We start from the raw sequence: 23,781 nt of genomic DNA, 5'->3' as shown, positions 1-23,781 counted from the left end.
TTGCCCACTCCGTTGCCGTTTCCTCATCAGTTTCGGATGAGGAACTCTCTGATGAGGACGTTGCTGAACAAGACGATCAGCCCCCAGCCCTGCTATCCATCCAGAAGATGCTGAAGAAGGAACGCTGCCCAGTCAGGCTGTGGATGAGTCTGGTAGGGACACTGTCATCCGTGGATCAATTTGTGTCACTAGGAAGACTACACCTCCGTCCTCTTCTATACCATCTAGCTTTTCACTGGAAAAAGGACAAGACGCTAGAAGCGGTCTCGATCCCGGTTTCCGGAAAGATAAAGTCTTGTCTGACTTGGTGAAAGGACTATATCAACCTTAGAGAGGGTCTTCCCCTGACTGTTCAGACTCCCAACCACGTTCTCTTCTCGGACGCATCGGACCTAGGCTGGGGTGCGACATTAGACGGTAGGGAATGCTCGGGATTATGGAACTCGAGTCAAAGGACAATGCATTTCAACTGCAAGGAGCTACTGGCAGAACGTCTGACCTGGAAAAGCTTCAGGTCTCTCCTTCAAGGCAAAGTGGTGGAGGTGAACTCGGACAACACCACGGCTTTGGCGTACATCTCCAAGCAAGGAGGGACCTACTCTCTGACATTGTACGAGATCGCAAGGGACCTCCTCACCTGGTCAAAAGGTCTAGACATATCACTAGTAACGAGGTTCATCCAAGGCAACTTGAATGTCATGGCAGATTGTCTCAGTCGGAAGGGACAAATAATTCCAACAGAATGGACCCTCCACAAGGATGTATGCAAGAGACTTTGGGCCACCTGGGGCCAGCCAACCATAGATCTCTTCGCAACCTCGATGACCAAGAGGCTCCCAATATTTTGCTCACCAATCCCGGACCCAGCAGCAGTTCATATAGATGCCTTTCTACTAGATTGGTCACATCTAGATCTATATGCATTCCCTCGGTTCAAGATTGTCAACAAGGTACTGCAGAAGTTCGCCTCTCACGAAGGGACAAGGTTGACGCTAGTTGCTTCCCTCTGGCCCGCGAGAGAATGGCTCACCGAGGTACTTCGATGGCTAGTAGACGTTCCCAGAACACTTCCCCTAAGGGTGGACCTTCTACGTCAGCCACGCGTAAAGAAGGTACACCAAGGCCTCCACGCTCTTCGTCTGACTGCCTTCAGACTATCGAAAGACTCTCGAGAGCTAGAGGCTTTTCGAAGGAGGCAACCAGAGCGATAGCTAGAGCAAGGAGAACATCCACCCTTAGAGTCTACCAATCGAAGTGGGAAATCTTCCGAAACTGGTGCAAGTCAGTATCCGTATCCTCGACCAGTACCTCTGTAACTCAAATAGCTGACTTTCTCTTATATCTGAGGAAAGAACGATCTCTTTCAGCTCCCACTATCAAGGGTTACAGAAGCATGTTGGCATCAGTCTTCCGTCACAGAGGCTTAGATCTTTCCAACAATAAAGATCTACAGGACCTCCTTAAGTCTTTTGAGACCACGAAGGAGCGTCGTTTGGTTACACCTGGTTGGAATTTAGACGTGGTACTAAGATTCCTTATGTCAGACAGGTTCGAACCGCTACAATCAGCCTCCCTGAAAGATCTCACCTTGACTCTTTTCCTGATATGCTTAGCCACAGCTAAAAGAGTCAGTGAGATTCATGCCTTCAGCAAGAACATCGGATTCTCATCCGAAACGGCTACATGTTCTACAACTTGGTTTTCTAGCCAAACACGAGCTGCCTTCTCGGCCTTGACCAATATCGTTCGATATTCCAAACTTATCGTATGGTTGGAAATGAACTAGAAAGAGTCTTATGTCCTGTAAGAGCTCTTAAGTTCTATTTAAAAACCTTTACGAGGCCCGTCTGAAGCTTTATGGTGTTCAGTTAAGAATCCATCTTTGCCTATGTCAAAGAATGCTTTATCCTATTTTATCAGACTGTTAATACGAGAAGCTCATTCCCATCTGAATGAGGAAGACCAAGCTTTGCTGAAGGTAAGGACACACGAAGTTAGAGCTGTCGCAACTTCCGTGGCCTTTAAACAAAATAGATCTCTGCAAAGTATAATCGACGCAACCTATTGGAAAAGCAAATCAGTGTTCGCGTCTTTTTATCTTAAGAATGTCCAGTCTCTTTACGAGAACTGCTACACTCTGGGACCATTCGTAGCAACGAGTGCAGTAGTGGGTGAGGGCTCAACCACTACAATTCCCTAATTCCATAACCTTTTTAATCTTTCTCTTGAAATGTTTTATTATTGTTTTTGGGTTGTCCGGAAGGCTAAGAAGCCTTTCGCATCCTACTTGATTTGGCGGGTGGTCAAAGTCATTTCTTGAGAAGTGCCTAGATTAGAGGTTTTGATGAGGTCCTGTTGTATGGGTTGCAACCCTTGATACTTCAGATCCTAGGGGTCGCTCAGCATCCTAAGAGGATTGCGAGGCTCCGTAAGGAAGACGTACTTAAAAAGGCAGAGTAATTGTTCAAGTCGACTTCCTTACCAGGTACTTATTTATTTTATGTTTGTTATTTTGAATAACTGCTAAAATGAAATACAAAATACTTAGCTCATAATAATGTAAACATGTAATGCTGGTCTCTACCCACCCCCCTGGGTGTGAATCAGCTTATATGATCACCGGCTAAGTTTAATATTGAAAAATGTTATTTTTCAATATTAATCTTACCCGATGATCATGTAGCTGTCAACTCTGTTGCCCGACAGAAATCTACGGTCGGGATACGCCAGCGATCGCTATACAGGTGGGGGTGTACACAACAGCGCCATCTGTGGTCAGGTACTCTAGTACTTCTTGTCAACACCACCTCAATTTTTCCTCTGTCGTGCCACCGGCTAGACCTACTTGGATACGCTGTTGATTCTGGAGTTATTGTTCACGATTTGGTGATGTATTTGCTCTAGAGTTTAGCCTTCGCTATTCAGGAAGCTTTAACATTAGCTTAGCAAGTTTTTGGAATTAATTTGATTTAATTTTGGTGACGAAGAGAGTATGAACTCTCTTTCACTTTTAAATGGCCGACCCTTCCCTTAGACGGAAGTGTTGGTGTCGAAGAGAGTATAGACTCTCTTTCTTAATTTTGCTTAACAAAGTTATAGATTTATTTTATATCTCTCCGCCTTTTATAGGTCTCTTCGATTAACTTCCTTTTATTATAAACTTATGAAAATTAATTTTTATATTTGTTTATATGCGACCTTTCCTAATAGTAGGCGGTCTTTTCTTGGAACCGAAGTTAATTAACATTGAGCCCGTCATATCGTTTTTACCTGTTAAGATTTTATGCTATTTTAATTTTAATGTTTTGAAAGAATTTCTTTGATAGTCTCGTACTGTTTTCAAAGTTGAACTAACGTTTTGTTTTGTCTCCGCAGTTGTTGACGTTCAGAACGTTCAACTTGCGCTCTATCGTTACGATAGAGAGAGAGTATTCACGGTTTCACGTTGCAGTAAGAGTAAACCGATTCTAGCGTTTTGTTCATTCTTTCTTAGCTTAAATGGTTTTAATTCTAATAAAGGAACTTTTTATTTGGGAAATCTTTCAGTTTTTTTCCTTTAACAATAATATGTTTTAACGATATATATAATTGGGCTCATTTCTCAGGTTCTAAGTCAAGAGAGAGAGAGATAGAGACGGAGGGAGAGAGAGGAGGATAAACGTTTCGTTCAAGCGGGTAACGTTGTTATCGTTTTTGCTCTTCTCCCTAGTCTCTTTAGGGGAAGAAGGTAAACGTTTCTAGAGTTTTATTCTTGTTCCCAGGCTTTATGCGGTGAGAGATTTTAAACGTAGTTTATTTGATCTAGTGTTTAGTCTCTTTTCCAGCCACTGAATTCTTTATCTTTCATTATGTTTTTCTGTTACATTGTAATACTGTTTTCGCAATTACTAACTTTTAATGAAGGATAGAATTGCGTGTTTCAGGTACAAACCACTTAAAGTTTCGAGTTCAGTGAAATAAGTGCAAACAGAAAATCAAAAGTGATAGAGTGATAAGCGCAAAGTGTTACAGTGTTGCGTTCGAGGGTTCGTCTGTTCGTGCCAGTTGTTCGCCTAGTCTGGGACCTCTTACAAGCTCCCAAGCCCAGGGGAGAAGTAATGTCGAAGGACTTATGGGTTCATCAGGCCTTGATCGACGAACAGACGTTTCCCTCCGTGGTTTCGGGTGTATCCACTCACGTAGCTGACGTGATCACCCCACCCACACAAAGACGAGAGAGCCCATTTATTCCTCGTCTGCGGAAGAGGTTTCTCGCAGAAACCATGGACCAAATCTTGCAGCTTTTAAGTGCAAGTCGGTCCCTTCCGCGCAAGTCCAACTCCTAGGTGTAGCCACTGCCACTGGGTCAGTTCGGACTTGCTGCAGTACGACAACTGCACACCTCCCAGAGAGGCAAGGTGGTACCGCAACAGGCAGTAACTCCGTCTGTTGCCGCACCAGCTGTTTTAGACCCTCAGTCTCAACGGACAGTAGCTCCGTTTGTTGTTGTCTTTCATAGACCCTAGTGGTCCATGCTGCAGACTATACAGTCTCAGCTTGCTCCTTCATACAGGAGTATCATGCTGGAAGGTTGACAATGCAGCCTGTTAACCTACAACCCGCCGAGGTTGTGCGCTCAGCAGATACTGCGGCTGCCTGCTCCCACCCTCCACCTGGGAGAGCTCCACCTCCGATGCGCAGTCCACCCTGCCAGACGCATGTTCTTGCTGCGCCTCCTGCTTTCATGCGTGAGTTGCCGCATCGGGAGTTGCCGGGTTCCAGCACTATGAGGCAACCTCCTCAACCCATGAAGCAGGAGCCTCATGCTACGCGGCATTCTCCTCAACCCATGAGGCAGGAGCCTCATGCTATGCAGCAACCTCCTCTACCCATGAGGCAGGAGCCTCATGCTATGCGGCATCCTCCTCAACCCATGAGGCAGGAGCCTCATGCTATGAGGAGCCTCATGCTATGCGGCATCCTCCTCAACCCATGAGGCAGGAGCCTCATGCTATGCGACATCCTCCTCAACCCATGAGGCAGGAGCCTCATGCTATGAGGAGCCTCATGCTATGCGGCATCCACCTCAACCCATGAGGCAGGAGCCTCATGCTATGAGGAGCCTCATGCTATGCGACATCCTCCTCAACCCATGAGGCAGGAGCCTCATGCTATGAGGAGCCTCATGCTATGCGGCATCCTCCTCAACCCATGAGGCAGGAGCCTGATGGTATGCGGCAACCTCCTCAACCCATGAGGCAGGAGCCTCATACTATGCGGCATCCTCCTCAACCCATGCGGCCTGAGCCTCATCCCTTGCAGCATGAGCCTCATCCCATGCAGCATGAGCCTCATACCATGCAGCATGAGCCTCATCCCATGCAGCATGAGCCTCATCCCATGCAGCATAAGCCGCATGCCATGCAACATGCTCTGCATACCTTACAGCATGCTCTACTTACAGCATGCTCTGCATACCTTACAGCATGCTCTGCATACAGCATGCTCTGCATTCCTTACAGCATGCTCTGCATACCTTACAGCATGCTCTGCATACTATGCTCTGCATACAGCATGCTCTGCATACCTTACAACATGCTCTGCATTCCTTACAGCATGCTCTGCATACAGCATGCTCTGCATACCTTACAGCATGCTCTGCATACCTTACCGCATGCTCCTCAGTCACACATCTTTGGTTGTTGCCAACTCACAAGACTGTCAAGCAGTTTCATAACGTTGCCTTCTGGTCTGCTGCTTTTGCACCAGTGAAACCCTCACTGAGAGAACTTAGCTTTTCTCGGATATGGTTCCTGTAGATGAGAAAGTGCTATTCTCCCTCCTTCTGATATTCCCTTGAGGACTCTGTCATTGGGAGAGGAGCCTTAAGCTGCTTAGCCTCCTATGGACTTTTATTTAAGCATAACATGCTTCCAGGGAGGGTAATGGTTCCGCTTCAGTCGCTAACCCCGTCTGTTGCCACACCTGCTCCCATAGACCTTGAGCTTTGTTGCAAGACATGCAGTCCAAGCTTAGTCCTTGTTAGAGGATTTTTTGTTTATGGAGTCAGTGTGTCACTGGGAAGACGTTCAACAACCAGCAGAGGGGACTTGTTGTGACGCAGTGCGGCAACCTCAGCAACCCGATAAGGAGTTGTCTGTACTACCCAGACAGTCTAGACAGTTTCGGGTTGTCGCTGTACTTCCTCGCTTCCCCATGGTTGACAGTTCACAGACTGTGCAGCAGTACCATGATCTTGTGTCCGGCTCCGTCAGACGACTGGCTTTTAAGAGCTCCCACAAGTCGTCGCTGTCTGGAGAATCTCAGATGGACTATGGATCTGACCAAGGAACTGGGCCTCCTGGTCAATTTAGAGGAGTCCCAGCTCGTCCCATCCCAGACCTTTGTCTACCTGGGTATGGAGCTTCAGAGTCGAGCTTTTCGGGCTTTTCCGTCGGCCCCAAGAATCTACCAAGCCCTAGAATGCATCCAGAGCATGCTGAGAAGGAACCGATGCTCAGTCAGGTAGTGGATGAGTCTAACAGGGACACTTTCATCGCTGGCCCTGTTCATCGAGTTAGGGAGACTCCACCTCCGCCCCCTTCAGTATCTTCTAGCTGCTCACTGGATAAAGGACATGACGCTAGAGACGGTCTCAGTTCCTGTTTCCGAAGAGAGGAGGTCTACTCTAACGTGGTGAAAGAACAGCTTTCTTCTCAAGGAAGGTCTACCTTTGGCTGTTCAGAAACCCGACCGCCGTCTCTTCTCGGACGCATCAGACACGGGCTGGGGTGCGACTTTGGACGGACAGGAATGCTCGGGAACATGGAATCAGGAGCAAAGGACACTTCACATCAATTGCAAGGAGCTGTTGGCGGTTCATCTGGCCTTGATAAACTTCAAGTCCCTCCAGCTTAACAAGGTGGTGGAGGTGGACTCTGACAACACCACAGCCTTGGCTTACATCTCCAAGCAGGGAGGGACTCATTCGTGGAAGTTGTTCTAGATCGCAAGGGACCTCCTCATCTGGTCAAAAGATCGAAAGCTCACGCTGGTAACGAGGTTCATTCAGGGCGATATGAATGTCATGGCAGATCGCCTCAGCCGGAAGGGTCAGGTCATCCCCACAGAGTGGACCCTTCACAAGAATGTTTGCAGCAGACTTTGGGCCCTGTGGGGTCAGCCAACCATAGATCTGTTCGCTACCTCGATAACCTAGAGGCTCCCGTTGTATTGTTCTCCGATTCCAGACCCAGCAGCAGTTCACGTGGATGCTTTTCTGCTGGATTGGTCCCATCTCGACCTGTATGCATTCCCGCCGTTCAAGATTGTCAACAGGGTACTTCAGAAGTTCGCCTCTCGCAAAGGGACACGGCTGACGTTGGTTGCTCCCCTCTGGCCCGCGAGAGAATGGTTCATAGAGGTACTGCAATGGCTGGTCGACATTCCCAGGACTCTTCCTCTAGGAGTGGACCTTCTACGTCAACCTCACGTAAAGAAGGTACACCCAATCCTCCACGCTCTTCGTCTGACTGCCTTCAGACTATCGAAAGACTCTCAAGAGCTAGGGGCTTTTCGAAGGAGGCAGCCAGAGCGATTGCCAGTGCAAGGAGGACATCCACTCTCAGAGTCTATCAGTCTAAAGGGGAAGTCTTCCGAAGCTGGTACAAGGCCAATGCAGTTTCCTCAACCAGTACCACTGTAACCCAGATTGCTGACTTCCTGTTACATCTAAGGAACGTAAGATCCCTTTCAGCTCCTACGATCAAGGGTTACAGAAGTATGTTGGCAGCAGTTTTCCGCCACAGAGGCTTGGATCTTTCCACCAACAAAGATCTACAGGACCTCCTTAGGTCTTTTGAGACCTCAAAGGAACGTCGGTTGTCCACTCCAGGCTGGAATCTAGACGTGGTCCTAAGGTTCCTTATGTCATCAAGATTTGAACCTCTCCAATCAGCCTCTTTTAAGGACCTCACATTAAAAACTCTTTTCCTCGTGTGCTTGGCAACAGCTAAAAGAGTAAGTGAGATCCACGCCTTCAGCAGGAACATAGTTTTCACATCTGAAACGGCTACATGTTCCTTGCAGCTCGGTTTTTTGCTAAAACGAGCTTCCTTCTCGTCCTTGGCCTAAGTCGTTCGAGATCCCAAGCCTGTCCAACTTGGTGGGGAACGAACTGGAGAGAGTACTTTGCCCAGTTAGAGCTCTTAGGTACTATCTAAAAAGGTCATAACCTTTACGAGGACAATCAGAAGCCTTATGGTGTGCTATCAAGAAGCCTTCTCTTCCAAGGTCTAAGAACTCAGTTTCTTACTAATCAGGCTTCTGATTAGGGAAGCACATTCTCATCTGAAGGAAGAAGACCTTGCTTTGCTGAAGGTAAGGACACATGAAGTGAGAGCTGTGGCTACTTCAGTGGCCTTCAAACAGAACCGTTCTCTGCAGAGTGTTATGGATGCAACCTATTGGAGAAGCAAGTCAGTGTTCGCATCATTCTATCTCAAAGATGTCCAGTCTCTTTACGAGAACTGCTACACCCTGGGACCATTCGTAGCAACGAATGCAGTAGTAGGCGGGGGCTCAGCCACTACATTCCCATAATCCCATAACCTTTTTAACCTTTCTCTTGAATACTTTTTATGGGTTGTACGGTCGGCTAAGAAGCCTTCCACATCCTTGTTGATTTGGCGGGTGGTCAATTCTTTCTTGAGAAGCGCCGAGGTTAAAGGTTGTGATGAGGTCCTTTAGTATGGGTTGCAGCCCTTTATACTTCAGCACCTAAGAGTCGTTCAGCATCCTAAGAGGACCGCTACGCTCAGTAAGGAAGACGTACTTAATAAAGGCAGAGTAATGGTTCAAGTCGTCTTCCTTACCAGGTACTTATTTATTTTATGTTATTTTTGAATAACTAATAAAATGAAATACGGGATACTTAGCTTCTTTGTTAACATGTATGCTGGTCTCCACCCACCACCCTGGGTGTGAATCAGCTACATGATCATCGGGTAAGATTAATATTGAAAAATGTTATTTTCATTAGTAAAATAAATTTTTGAATATACTTACCCGATGATCATGATTTAATTGACCCACCCTTCCTCCCCATAGAGAACCAGTGGACCGAGGAATAAATTGAGGTGGTGTTGACAAGAAGTACTAGAGTACCTGACCACAGATGGCGCTGTTGTGTACACCCCCACCTGTATAGCGATCGCTGGCGTATCCCGACCGTAGATTTCTGTCGGGCAACAGAGTTGACAGCTACATGATCATCGGGTAAGTATATTCAAAAATTTATTTTACTAATGAAAATAACATTTTTATTAATAAAATAAATTTTTGAATATACTTACCCGGTGATCATATATTAAAGGACCCTCCCTTCCTCCCCAATAGAGACCCAGTGGACCGAGGAGAAAATTGGTTCTTTGTTTACTTGGAGTACTAAGTACCTGCTCGACAGATGGCGCTGTTGATGTACACCCCCACCTGCATAGCGATCGCTGGCGTATTTTGACCGTAGGTTTTTCTGTCGAGCAACAGAGTTGCAGCTTATATGATCACCGGGTAAGTATATTCAAAAATTTATTTTATTAATAAAAATAACATTTTTCGATATTTTTACCTCAACTTCTAAGTTGTTCAATCATACCTCTCGACACGAAAGAATCTGCTTACGAAATTTTCACTCTGTGAAATGAGATTCTTCTTCTTCTTCTTCTTCTTCTTCTTCTTCTTCTTCTTCTTCTTCTTCTTCTTCTTCTTCTTCTTCTTCTTCTTCTTCTTCTTCTTATTATTATTATTATTATTATTATTTCTACTGCTTGCTAAGCTACAACCCTAGTTTGAAAAGCAGAATGCTTTGCTCAAGTGCCCCAACAGGGAAAATAGCCCAATGAGGAAAGGAAATAAGGAAAACAATAATTTCAGAACAGTAACAATATTGAAATAAATAATTCCTACAAAACTATAAAAACTTTAACAAAACAAGAGAAAGAGAAATAAGATAGATAGTGAGCTGGAGGGTATCCTCAAGCAAGAGAACTCTAACCCAAGACAGTGGACGACCATGGTACAGAGGCTATGGCACTACCCAAGACTAGAGAACAGTGGTTTGATTTTGGATTGTCCTTCTCCTAGTGGAGCTGCTTACCATAGCTAAAGAGTCACTTCTACCCTTACCAAGAGGAAAGTAGCACTGAACAATTACAGTATAGTAATTAACCCCTTGGGTGAAGAAGAATTGTTTGGTAATCTCAATGTTGTCAGATGTATGACAGAGGAGAATCTGTAAAGAATAAGCCAGACTATTCAGTGTATGTGTAGGCAAAGGTAAAGTAAACCGTAACCAGAGAGAAGGATCCAATGTAGTACTCTCTGGTGAGCCAAAGAACCCCCTAAATCTGTAGCGGTAATATCTCAACGGGTGGCTGGTGCCCTGGCCAACCTACTATGTACATGCGAAGAATTTTACGACATATCACGAAAAATGTTTCGGACAACGAGAGGAGGTATGGTATAACAGAGACTGATTTTAAAATTTACGCGCCGCAGGCCCGTAAACTCGCCACCATCTTCCCGCGCTCCCATTGGTTCTCTCCCTACTCAGATTCTAGTTACCACCATAAAATCCTGCTCTCCTATTGGTCAGCATCTACTGAACTGTATCCCATCATACATCTACGCATTGCCATCCCTATTTCTTTTCATTTCGGCAGTGGCATCGTACGCATTGACTTAATGTTTGTGATTTTGCTTTTGTAACTACTATACTGTATTGTACTGTATTGTGTGTGGTATTACGTTATTAGCCATGGGTCCCAGGAAAGTTTCTGATGTTCAGGGAAAGAAAAGGATGATGCTTTCTATGGAGACAAAGATGGAAATAATCAAGAAATACGAGGCTGGCATGCGGTTTAGTGTGATCGCGAAAGAATATGGCTGAATTCTGTCCTCGATAGGAACAATCCTGAAGCAGAAGGAAACCATCAAAGCAGGAACATCTTTTAGAGGCATGACTGTTTTCTCCAGCAAGAGGAGCCATGTCCACCATGAGATGGAGAGACTGCTTCTTATCTGAGTACAGTAAAGGACAAGGAAATGGCTGGAGACACTATTACCGAAGGCCAGATCCATTTTCGGTGATCTTGTGCGTGCTCAGGCCAAAGCTGACGCTGGAGAAGTAACATCGAAGCTGGCACCCCCAAAGTTCCAGGCTTCTCGTGAGTGGCTTGAAAAATTTAAGAGACGCTCTGGAGTTCATTCGGTGGTGCGTCATGGGGAGGCTGCAAGTTTGGACCCGAAAGCGGCTGAAGTGTTTGTTAAAAAGTCTGACGTGTTACTCTCCCGGAAGGCTACGGTCTTCAGCTGCGACAAAACTGGACTTTTTTTTTTAAAAAATGCCTCGTTGAACGTACATCTTGGCAGAAGAAAAGAGCGCTTCAACACTCTGGTTCACCAGCGCTCTTCAGCACGCCAGTGCTCACCTGCGTACTTTCAGTTTCCTGGGCACCAGTGCTCTCCTGCGCAGCATTGTACTGTGCACCATCACACTCCTGAGCGCGAGCGTTCTCCGGCTCGCGATCTCGCACCAGCGCTCTCATGCGTAATTGCACAGACCATCTGAACAGGTTTTACAGGCTCGAATATGCAAGGAACATCACAATAAAGACTGTGACAGGTCACCATCGCCTCACTCCCCTCCCCGCAAAAGCATTACAGCGCGGCCACCGGGGAAAGGGAAAGGTTCCAAAGAAGGTTTCAGGATCCCGGAGATTTGTCCTACAAAGGCGGACTCGCCACCAACATCAGTTGAGACTCCTCACAGAGAACCTTCGGTCCCTTTCCTTTCAGTGAACTGGTCCGACAGTGCATTCAGCAAACAGCCCTGGTGCAGTGCCATGGTCAGAGCAGTAGCGCAAGCCTTCGGGCCTGCCAAGTCATCACGCTCGTCTCTGACCTCCCTTCCATCGGCACCAGCTGACCTACCGCGAGGAACCTTGGCTTCATCTCCCCTGAAGAGGAAAAGAGGAGTCTCAGACGTGATCGCATCTCTTAGCATGAAGCTAACTCCTGTTAGACCTTCAAGGCCAATCCTTCCTGTCTCTCCCGCCGGACACTCTCCTAACTTGCCTCTGCCGAGGTAGTCGTGTGAGGCCCGAACTTCCTCCCTTCTACCTTTGGAGAAAATTTCTCCTCGCACGGAGAGTTCTCCACCACCGACAGAAGTCAGGAGGGACGATCCCATCCTGCCTTCGATGCTTAAGTCCTACCTCCTTCCTCGGAAGGGATCTAAGGACTCCAAGACTGTTCCGATGTCCTCTTCAAGTACCTCCAGGCCACTAGTCACTCTAGAGATGCCCGCGACCCACCCTTAGAGGAGCTCTCTGGTGTGGAAGAAGGAAGCTTCGCGGCTAGTCCCACTTTGGAGGGGGAGCAGAAAGAGTCAGAACGTGCATTCTGGCAGGTTCTGACTCTTGACAGGGTACTCAACGGGTTTTTGGACCCAGAGAAACCCCCACAAGAGGGCAAAGACACAGTCTTAGACAGTGTCTTCGGCACTCAGGAGCCCTCTACGACTAGTGCAGCCGTGCCCTGGTCTCAATAGCTAAAGAGTGCCTGGGCTAAGATCACCCAACAGCTCTTCAAGCTCTCCTCCTCTCAAAGTTCTTGCTCTACCGCCAAGCTTCTCCCATCTCCTTGCGTTCAGCAGAGGAGGTTTTTTGAGATCTTGGACGTGCCACGTCCAGCTCTCTCTCTCTCTCTATCATTCTCTGGAAGAGCTCACCAAGGGAGTCTCTCTAGAGAGACTCTGCAGCCGTCAGGTCTTGTTCTCGGCAGCAGAGATCCTCAACCAGGAGAAGGTCACGAAGTATGCTGTGCAGGCTACTTCATGGCTTGATCTGTGGTTGGGGACCCTGGGAATCCTGGTTTGAACCTAGGATTTCTTCAAGGAACGCACCAGGAAAGCGATGGAAACTTTTCTCCTCTCATGTACACGCACCATTGAGTTTCTTGCCCATCAAATCTCGAACTTACGGCAAACACCTTCCTGAAACGTCGAGATGCGGTGTCTGATAGATTCCACCAGCAGGTCCCAAATGCCGAGACTACCAGGCTCAGGAACTCTTCTTTAGAGGGGACCTCCCTGTTTGAGCAGAAGGACATGGAACGCACTACTGAGATATGGAGGAAGTCCTACCAGGACTCCCTCCTCCATAGGGCTTTGGCATCTAAGCCCTAAAAACCACCAGCACCTCAGCAGTCCCGTCCAGCGAAGATCGTGACAAACAAGACAGCAGCGAAGATAACGGTGTCTAAAAACCCCTTTCCGAACAAAGACGGGAAAGGCATTAACGCCTCAAGGGGAGGAAAATTTCCTAGAGGGAGCGGCCGAAGCCGCAAATGCTAGGAAAGGCATTTCCCCCGCTTGTCCACCAGTGGGGGGATGCTTACAAAGTTGCTGGGACAGGTAGAAGTAACTCAGGGCCGAGCCTTGGACAGTCTCAGGGTATCGCGTCCTGTTCACAACATCTCTCCCTCCCCTGATCAGGAATCCAGTGTCAATAGACTCCTTTGCGTTAGGATTGACAAAGGGACTAGCCCTCCGGGCAGAAGTCCAGACCCTGTTGAAGAAGGCCGCTCTCCAAGAGGGCCTTGACGAGTCTCCATGCTTCTTCAGTTGACTCTTTCTTGTGAAAAAGGCGTCTGGAGGCTGGAGACCCATCATCGACCTTTCAGCTCTGAACAAGTTTGTCTAGCAAACTCCGTTTAGCATGGAGACTGTAGACACAGTCAGATAAGTGGTATGGTCAAGGGACTTCATGTGTACACTGGACCTAAAGGATGCACACATCCAGATTCCAATCCATCTGTCTTCAAGGAAGTACTTAAGATTCAGCCTAGACAACAGGAAATACCAGTTCAAGGTGCTGTGCTTCGGTCTTTCCACAGCACCTCAAGTCTTCACCTGAATGTTCACCCTAGTACCATCTTGGGCACACAGGATTGGCATCTGTCTCCTCCGTTATCTGGACAACTGGCTAATCCTAGCGGACTCGGTGGCAACCCTTAACACCGAGACAAACTTCTGAGGCTTTGCCAAGATCTGGGGATCATGGTAAACCCCGAGAAGTCCGCCCTGCTTCCTTCGCAGAGACTGGTATACCTAGGTATAGGCATGATAATAGACTCAAATCCAAACAAAGCCTTCCCATCAGACGACAGGATAATGAGGCTGAGAAAGGTCGCAAGGCCCTTTCTTAGATGAGAAGAACTTCTAGCCCAGACGTGGCTACGTCTTCTTGGACACCTTTCATCTCTGGCCCGTCTAGTTCCCAATGGACACATTCAATCTCTCCAGTGGCGACTCAAGTCCCAGGGGAATCAGGCCATCGACTCACCAGACTTCTAGATCCCTATGGGATCAGCGGAACAGACGGACCTTGAATGGTGGGCGTGAGACGAGAACCTACGAAAGGGAGTGGATCTTCTCGTCCTCCCCCCAGATTTGATGCTGTTCTCAGACGCTTCAAAAAAAGGGTGGGGGTCCCACGTGCTGCACCACACGACCTCTGGTCAGAATCAGAATACTGTAGTACCTCCACATAATTCTCTTAGAGATGAAGGCCTTCTTTCTAGCCCTTCAACAGTTCCACCAGTTCCTGACGAGCCACTCAGTGGTGGTGATGAGCGACAACACCACAGCAGTGGCTTACATCAACAAATAAGGAGGTACCTTTTCACAGCCCCTATCCCATCTAGCAGTAGAGATACTAAGATGGGCCGAGATTCACTCGATACCTCTATCGGTACGCTTCATTCTGGGCAAGCGGAATGTACTTGCCGACAACCTGAGCAGAGCATCTCGGATAGTGAGTACCGTGTGGTATTTGGATCATCTAGTAGCCAACAAAGTCCTGACTTTGTGGGGTTCTCTGACTGTGGATCTCTTTGCAACGGGCCTGAACTTAAGGCTCCCATTGTACTGCTCCCCAGTCCCAGACCCCAAGGCTCTCGGGCAAGATGCATTCCAACAACGGTGGGACAACATCGATGTTTACGCCTTTCCCCTGTTCTGTCTGATGAGTAGGGTACTCAACAAGGCCAGAACATCGGTCAACCTCTCGTATCACCAGTTGGCTGGTGCTTTAGCTAACCTACTACTTACATTTAGTGTTTGGGGACATTCCATGACCATAAATGTATGTGGATATAAGTGAAAAGTATGTATGTCAAATACTTTGTTTTATGAAAGTCAAATTTTCTTTAAACATTTAAAAGCAATATTTTTAAAACTTGAATTGTAATTATTTTCTCTCTCTCGTTCTCTCTCATCCTGATGCAGTTTTTATGCCATTAAAGTACATTATAAGCTTGTACTGTACAGTATTATTTTCAACAGTGTTCTATTATGTGCCAAAGGAAACTGCCTATTCTGATTTTTAGTGCTTAAAAATTTTACTTGTACACTATCATCAACTCTACACCTGTAATATTTTAACATATAAGAACTTTTACTCACAATTCTCAATGTCATGTTAGTATGCTTTACTGGACTGAATTGTAATTTTAGTAATTTCAATTGGCTACTCATTCATCCAATTGATTTCCCTACTTTAAAGATAAATCACCGGGTTTTACCTTCATAACAATTTTGGATACACGAGTCTCGTTTTTCACTGAGCACAATTTTAGTTTGGACACATAGAAGAGTGTGGTTGGTGATTCTTCTGAGTCTATCTGAAACCTCTGAAAAAAAAAATAAAGGTTTTTTAAGGAAATTGAAAGTGTGAGAATCATGAGTCATTGAAGTAGGAATGCTAGTAGTGATTGAAAGATACAATGGTCATTGAATTATAAGTCTTAGTACGAATGGGTTGAGGCAATAGATATTGAAATAGTAATCTGTTATTATTTATTGATGAAGCAGACAGGTCTTTGAATAACCATATAAAAAGATTTTTTGTCACAAGACTAAAGATGAATATACATTATAGTTTTTCAATATTAATCTTACCCGGTGATCATGTAGCTTCAGCTCTGCTGCCCGACAGAAAAAACCTACGGGCGGGATACGCCAGCGATCGCTATACAGGTGGGGGTGTACAACAACAGCGCCATCTGTCGAGTAGGTACTCCAGTACTTCTTGTCAACAAAGAACCAATTTTCTCTCTGTCGTGCCACCGGCAAGACCTACTTGATACGCTGTTGTTTCTGGAGTTGATTTTCACGCTATTTGGTGATGTGTTCTCTCTAGTTATTAGCTTTCGCTGTACAGGAGTTATCATCAATACCTTATCAAGCTTTCATTGATTAGATTTTGGATTATTTGTTGACGACTTGGATAGATTTTGGATTTCCCCCTTTGACTAATTCAAGATGTCTGACCCTACTCAAGTCCCCAAGTACAGGCAGTGTAGCGCTAGGGACTGTTCTAGGCGTCTTCCGAAGGCCTCTATAGATCCTCACACCGTTTGTTCCAATTGTAGGGGTAAAGCCTGTCAATTGGAAGATCGATGTGAGGAATGCGCTGGGCTTTCGGAATTCGATTTTCAAGAATTCCTTAAGAATGCACGTAGGCTAGAGAAGGATAGGATCAGGAGGAGTTCGTCTCGCTCTTTTGATTTTTCCTCTCCCCATGCCCCTCAACCTATTCCTTCCCCTTTAGTGGTTACACCCGACCCTTCTACTAGCTCTCATCAACCCTCGATGGCGGATATGATGCGTGCCATTCAGGCTCTTGGTGACAGAGTTGAGTCATTAGCGAATGACCGCAATCAACTCTTGGCCGACGTCAAAGAGTTGAAGGAGAAAAGTGCAGTGGGAAGTGTAGTGAGTGCTAGTGCAGTGAAAAGTGTCAGTGTTACGCATGAGGGTGCATCTGTTCGTGCCAGTCGTCCTCCCAGTCCGGGACCTCTTGCAAGCTCCCAAGCCCAGGGGAGAAGCAATGTCGAAGGACCAAAGGGTTCGACAGGCCTTGATCAGCGTACAGATGTACCCTCAGTGGTTGAGGACGTATCTTGCAGAGATCGTCCCACCCACAAACAGACGAGTGAGCCCATTCATTCCTCGTCTGCGGAAGAAGTTTCTCGTCAGAAACGCTGGACCAAGGTCTCACGACCTCTCAAGCGCAAGGTCCCTTCCGAGCGAGTCCAACGGCCCAGGTGTAGCCACTGGGTCAGTTCGGACTCGCCGCAGTCTTCCGAAGACTGCACACCTCCCAAGAGAGGTAGAGTGGTTCCGCAGCAGGCAATCACTCCGTCTGTTGCCGCACCAACCGCGGTAGACCCTAAGTGGTCTTTGCTGCAGTCTATGCAGACTCAGCTAGCTTCCTTCATGCAGGAGTATCGTGCTGAGAAGGTTGACGCTGCACCCGTTAACCTACAACCTGCCACGGTTGTGCGCTCAGCTGACACTGCGGCTGCCTGCTCCCACACTCCGGCTGCCTGCTCCCACACTCCGGCTGTGAGAGCTCCACCACCGATGCGCAGTCGACCCTGCCAGACGCATGTTGACGTTAGCCGACGTGCGGCACCCTCCGTTGACATGCGTGAGCTACCGCATCAGCAGTGGGAAGGTGCAGTCAAGCTACCGTGTTTTGACGCAATGCGGCAGTCTCCGCAACCCACGGCAGTCCCCACCACGCACCACCACTCCCACTTTTGTTGTTGCCAGCTCTCAGACTGACCAGCAGCGGCATGATGTTGGATCCAGTGCAGCTACGCATGCACCCGTGCTGCCGGATTCAGCCGTTCAGCTTTCTTCTCCTCCTTTGCCGCTTCCTCCTCAGCATTCGGATGAAGGAATCTCTGATGACGACGAAGCTGCGCATTTGGACGATCAACACTCCGACATAGATGAACCCAAGACTACGCCTCCCTCCTTAGACTTTAGGAAAGTCCTTGCCCTGTTTAAGGAGTTGTATCCGGACCAGTTTGTGTCTGCAGCTCCACGCTCACCTCCCTCTGAGTTCGCTTTAGGCATGCATTCAGCAGCTCCTGCCTTTACGAAGCTCGTACTCGCTCGCTCATCCAAGAGAGCTTTAAGGGTACTGGGAGAGTGGTTGCAGGCCAAGAAGCAACTTGGGAAGACATCCTTCATCTTTCCCCCGACCAAGCTTGCTTCCAAATCTAGCGTCTGGTATGCCACGGGAGAAGTTCTCGGCTTGGGAGTTCCTGCCTCTGCCCAGGGCGACTTTTCAAGTCTGGTAGACTCTCCCCGCAGACTGGCTATGAGACGCTCCAAGATTTGCTGGACCTTTTCGGACATGGACCATCTTTTGAAGGGAGTTTTCCGTGCGTTTGAGATCTTCAACTTCCTGGACTGGTGTTTGGGAGCGTTGAGCAGAAAGACCTCCCCTTCGGATAAGGACTCTGCCATGCTCATCATGTCCTGCATGGACAAAGCCATTCGGGATGGGTCTGGCGAGCTTGCGGCTTCTTTCGTGTCTGGAGTTCTTAAGAAGCGAGATCACCTTTGCTCATTCTTGTCGGCGGGGGTCACACCATGTCAGAAGTCAGAGCTGATGTTTGCTCCGCTATCCAAGTGTCTCTTTCCTGAAGAGCTGATCAAGGGGATTGCCGCCTCGTTGATTCAGAAAGACACCCATGACCTGGTGGCGTCATCCGCACGTAAAGTCACAGCTTTACCTTCCGTGCCTAGACCTAGGATGGACACACCAGCGTCTAGGTTCATTCCGCCCTTTCGTGGCAGAACCTCCAGCAGAGGAGGTACCCGTGCCGATAGTCAACGTGGCAAAAAGAAGAAGGGTTCCAAGTCCTCGAAAGGCAGAGTCTGACTGCCATCTTCTCCAGACAGCAGTGGGAGCCAGGCTCAAGAACTACTGGCAGGCCTGGAAGAACAGGGGTGCAGACGCACAGTCTGTGAAGTTACTCAGAGAGGGGTACAGGATTCCATTCTTGCGCAAGCCCCCTCTAGCAACAACTCCCATCGACCTCTCTCCCAGGTACAGAGAGGAGGACAAGAGGCTAGCTTTACAGCAAGAGGTGTCTCTCTTGCTACAAAAGGGAGCGGTAGTCATAGTCCGGGACCATTAATCCCCGGGCTTCTACAACCGTCTCTTCTTAGTAGCGAAGAAGACAGGAGGGTGGAGACCGGTGCTGGACGTCAGTGCTCTAAATGTCTTTGTCACCAAGCAGACGTTCACCATGGAGACGACAAAGTCGGTGCTAGCATCGGTCAGGAAGGAAGACTGGATGGTCTCGTTAGACCTAAAGGACGCGTACTTTCACGTCCCCATCCACCCAGATTCCCAACCTTTCCTAAGGTTCGTCTTTGGGAAGGTGGTTTACCAGTTCCAAGCCCTGTGCTTTGGCCTAAGCACGGCACCTCTTGTGTTTACCAAACTGATGAGGAATATTGCCAAATTCCTGCCTTTAGCAGACATCAGAGCCTCCCTCTATTTGGACGACTGGCTTTTAAGAGCTGCGTCAAGTCGTCGCTGTCTGGAGAATCTCAAAGGGACTATGGATCTGACCAAGGAATTGGGTCTCCTGGTCTATATAGAAAAGTCCCAACTCGTCCCATCCCAAACTATAGTCTATCTAGGTATGGAGATTCAGAGTCAAGCTTTTCGGGCTTTTCCGTCGGCCCCCAGAATCAGTCAAGCCCAAGAATGCATCCAGAGCATGCTGAAAAGGAACCGATGTTCAGTCAGACAGTGGATGAGTCTAATAGGGACGCTTTCATCGCTGGACCAGTTCATCGCGTTAGGGAGACTCCACCTCCGACCCCTTCAGTATCACCTAGCTGCTCACTGGAGAAAGGACATGACGCTAGAAGCGGTCTCAGTTCCTATATCCGAGAAGATGAAGTCTGCACTGACTTGGTGGAAGAACAACATTCTTCTCAGGGAAGGTCTACCACTGGCTGTTCAGACCCCCGACCACCTTCTCTTCTCGGACGCATCGGACACGGGCTGGGGTGCGACACTGGACGGTCGGGAATGCTCGGGCACGTGGAATCCGGATCAAAGAGCACTACACATCAACTGCAAGGAGCTACTGGCAGTTCATCTGGCCTTGAGAAGCTTCAAGTCCCTCCTTCTAGGCAAGGTGGTGGAGGTGAACTCCGACAACACTACAGCCTTGGCGTACATCTCCAAGCAAGGAGGGACTCATTCGATGACGTTGTTCGAGATCGCAAGGGACCTCCTCACCTGGTCAAGAGATCGAAAGATATCGCTTGTAACGAGGTTCATTCAAGGCGACATGAATGTCATGGCAGACCGCCTCAGCCGGAAGGGTCAGATCATCCCTACAGAATGGACCCTTCACAAGAATGTTTGCAACAGACTATGGACCCTGTGGGGTCAGCCCACCATAGATCTGTTCGCTACCTCGATGACCAAGAGGCTCCCAAATTATTGCTCACCGATTCCGGACCCAGCAGCAGTTCACGTAGATGCCTTTCTTCTGGATTGGTCCCATCTAGACCTTTATGCGTTCCCCCCGTTCAAGATTGTCAACAAGGTACTGCAGAAGTTCGCCTCTCACGAAGGGGCAAGGTTGACGTTGGTTGCTCCCCTCTGGCCCGCGAGAGAATGGTTCACCGAGGTACTGCAATGGCTAGTAGACGTTCCCAGGACTCTTCCTCTAAGAGTGGACCTTCTGCGTCAGCCGCACGTAAAGAAGGTACACCCAAGCCTCCACGCTCTTCGTCTGACTGCCTTCAGACTATCGAAAGACTCTCAAGAGCTAGAGGCTTTTCGAAGGAGGCAGCCAGAGCGATTGCCAGAGCAAGGAGGACATCCACTCTCAAGGTCTACCAGTCAAAATGGGAAGTCTTCCGAAGCTGGTGCAAGGCGAATTCAGTATCCTCAACCAGTACCTCTGTAACGCAGATAGCTGACTTCCTTTTACACCTAAGGAAGGTAAGATCCCTATCAGCTCCTACGATCAAAGGTTACAGAAGCATGTTGGCAGCAGTCTTCCGCCACAGAGGCTTAGACCTTTCCAACAACAAAGATCTACAGGACCTCCTTAAGTCTTTTGAGACCTCAAAGGAGCGTCGGTTAGCCACACCAGGTTGGAACTTAGACGTGGTTTTAAGGTTCCTGATGTCAGCAAGGTTCGAACCGCTTCAATCAGCCTCTTTTAAAGATCTCACTTTGAAGACTCTTTTCCTCGTTTGCTTAGCAACAGCTAAAAGAGTCAGTGAGATACACGCCTTCAGCAGGAACATAGGATTTACATCTGAAACGGCTACATGTTCCTTACAGCTTGGTTTTTTTTAGCTAAAAACGAACTCCCTTCTCGTCCTTGGCCCAAATCGTTCGAGATTCCAAGTCTGTCCAGTTTGGTTGGAAACGAACAAGAGAGAGTACTATGCCCAGTAAGAGCTCTTAAGTACTATTTAAGACGTACGAAGCCATTACGAGGACAATCAGAAGCTTTATGGTGTTCTATTAAGAAACCTGCTTTACCGATGTCGAAGAACGCAGTTTCTTATTACATCAGACTTTTGATTAGAGAAGCCCATTCTCATCTGAATGAGGAAGACCATGCTTTGCTGAAGGTAAGGACACATGAAGTTAGAGCTGTCGCTACTTCAGTGGCCTTCAAACAAAACAGATCTCTGCAGAGTGTAATGGATGCAACCTATTGGAGAAGCAAGTCAGTGTTCGCATCATTTTACCTTAAAGATGTCCAGTCTCTTTACGAGAACTGCTACACCCTGGGACCATTCGTAGCAGCGAGTGCAGTAGTAGGTGAGGGCTCAACCACTACATTCCCATAATCCCATAACCTTTTTTAATCTTTCTCTTGAAATGCTTTTTATTGTTGTTTTTGGGTTGTACGGAAGGCTAAGAAGCCTTTCGCATCCTGGTTGATTTGGCGGGTGGTCAAATTCTTTCTTGAGAAGCGCCTAGATTAGAGGTTGTGATGAGGTCCTTTAGTATGGGTTGCAGCCCTTCATACTTCAGCACCTAGGAGTCGCTCAGCATCCTAAGAGGATCGCGAGGCTCAGTAAGGAAGACGTACTTAAAAAGGCAGAGTAATGGTTCAAGTCGACTTCCTTACCAGGTACTTATTAATTTTATGTCTGTTATTTTGAATAACTGCTAAAATGAAATACGGGATACTTAGCTTCTAATGTTAACATGTATGCTGGTCTCCACCCACCCCCCTGGGTGTGAATCAGCTACATGATCACCGGGTAAGATTAATATTGAAAAATGTTATTTTCCTTATTAAAATAAATTTTTGAATATACTTACCCGGTGATCATGAATTAAAGGACCCTCCCTTCCTCCCCATAGAGACCCAGTGGACCGATGAGAAAATTGGTTCTTTGTTGACAAGAAGTACTGGAGTACCTACTCGACAGATGGCGCTGTTGTTGTACACCCCCACCTGTATAGCGATCGCTGGCGTATCCCCCCCGTAGGTTTTTTCTGTCGGGCAGCAGAGCTGCAGCTACATGATCACCGGGTAAGTATATTCAAAAATTTATTTTACTAAGGAAAATAACATATTCATTATCTGTAAAGAGAAAAAAAAACTTACTTCCATGTGAAAATGAGAAGTGAAGGAACCATGATTAACGATGTCTATTTCAATGTAGCATTCATGACAGTCAAAGGGAAAGTAGTCCAGTTCAAAATCACAGAGATAACTGACTAGGAAATCATCATCCTTCTCTAGCTCAGCATCCCGGCCTCCGTGGTATTCATAGACTGGAAGGTTTGAATATGGATGTGATTGGATCTGATGTTTATGTAATATTTTGTATATTTTTTATTTTCTCTCTCTCTCTCTCTCTCTCTCTCTCTCTCTCTCTCTCTCTCTCTCTCTCTCTCTCTCTCTCTCTCTCTCTCTCTCTTTTTTTTTTTTTTTTGTGGACCAGTACTGTACTTGAAAGACTAGCACCAAATCAATCATAGTGCCATATGCCACCCACACGGTGTTCACACTGTATTACCTTGTTTTGTATGTAGATAGATTCCATGTCAAAATTAAATGTAAGAGTTAAAAAAAAACACAGCCAAGTGTTCATAAAGCATAAATTATGTGCTTCAGTTAGTGATAGTGAACATCATTCAAAATATTTTAACAACTGCTCATGTAAGGAGATTCTCTTCTCCTTCCTTACATTCACCCCCTCTTCCTCTCATGTCTCCCTCATGCCAGACACTATTCTCATTAAAGGTAAAATAGGAATTGATTAGTCAGTTACTGTATTTCTAATGTTCATTGTCGATTTTTATTCATTTCTGATGTTCATGGTTATAAATTGTTCAATAATCACCATTACTGATCCTTTAGAAATGAGTGTACGGTATATGTGTACAGTATTTATGGACTTGTGCAATGCACTAGGTTAATTTTCTTTATTTCTTATTTGAAAAATTGTTCTAGAATACGTGCATTTTAGGTTACAAGCAAGCTCTAATTTAGAACAAATTAAACTTGAAAACCGAGGTACTACAGGATATATTTGTACGTGTTTTATATAAGGTTTGATTTTTTTTTGCATTTTCTGTGATCCTTTCTGAAATAACGTACAGTATTAGATTACTAGTGGGTTATAATTTCAGTGCAAACAAAAAGTTTACTTACTCAATTAGTTTTATAATTGTTCCTACACAAATACGAAGTCCTTTAATTGGAGTATTATTTCAGCGAAGCTGGAAAACAAAGGTTATAACTTTTTACGAGGTGGTGGTAGTAGCTGGGGTGTGGTCGATAAGCCCCACCCACCTGATAGGCCACTGAGCAGTCACTTTAATTTCAGATACTGCGCTTTATAGATGTACTTCTCTGCTGCCTCATAAATTG

The 23,781-nt window shown here is 46.9% G+C and overlaps 1 protein-coding gene across 1 annotated transcript in view; it reads right to left on the bottom strand.

Annotated features, from left to right (window-relative positions):
* LOC137620832 (uncharacterized) overlaps positions 1-23,781 on the bottom strand; it is a 36,919-nt gene that overhangs the window by 12,246 nt on the left and 892 nt on the right. The window contains exons 2-3 of the mRNA XM_068351280.1: positions 22,510-22,679; positions 15,622-15,729 (exon numbers count right to left, since the gene is read on the bottom strand). Coding sequence (XP_068207381.1) covers positions 15,622-15,729; positions 22,510-22,679 — 278 coding nt within the window. The remainder of the gene's footprint in view (positions 1-15,621; positions 15,730-22,509; positions 22,680-23,781) is intronic.

This window comes from Palaemon carinicauda, chromosome 27, assembly GCF_036898095.1.
Source record: "Palaemon carinicauda isolate YSFRI2023 chromosome 27, ASM3689809v2, whole genome shotgun sequence".
In the NCBI taxonomy this organism is placed as follows: Eukaryota; Metazoa; Arthropoda; class Malacostraca; order Decapoda; family Palaemonidae; genus Palaemon; species Palaemon carinicauda.
Note: the sequence above shows the minus strand (reverse complement) of the source record. Positions and strands in the feature narration are given on the sequence as shown.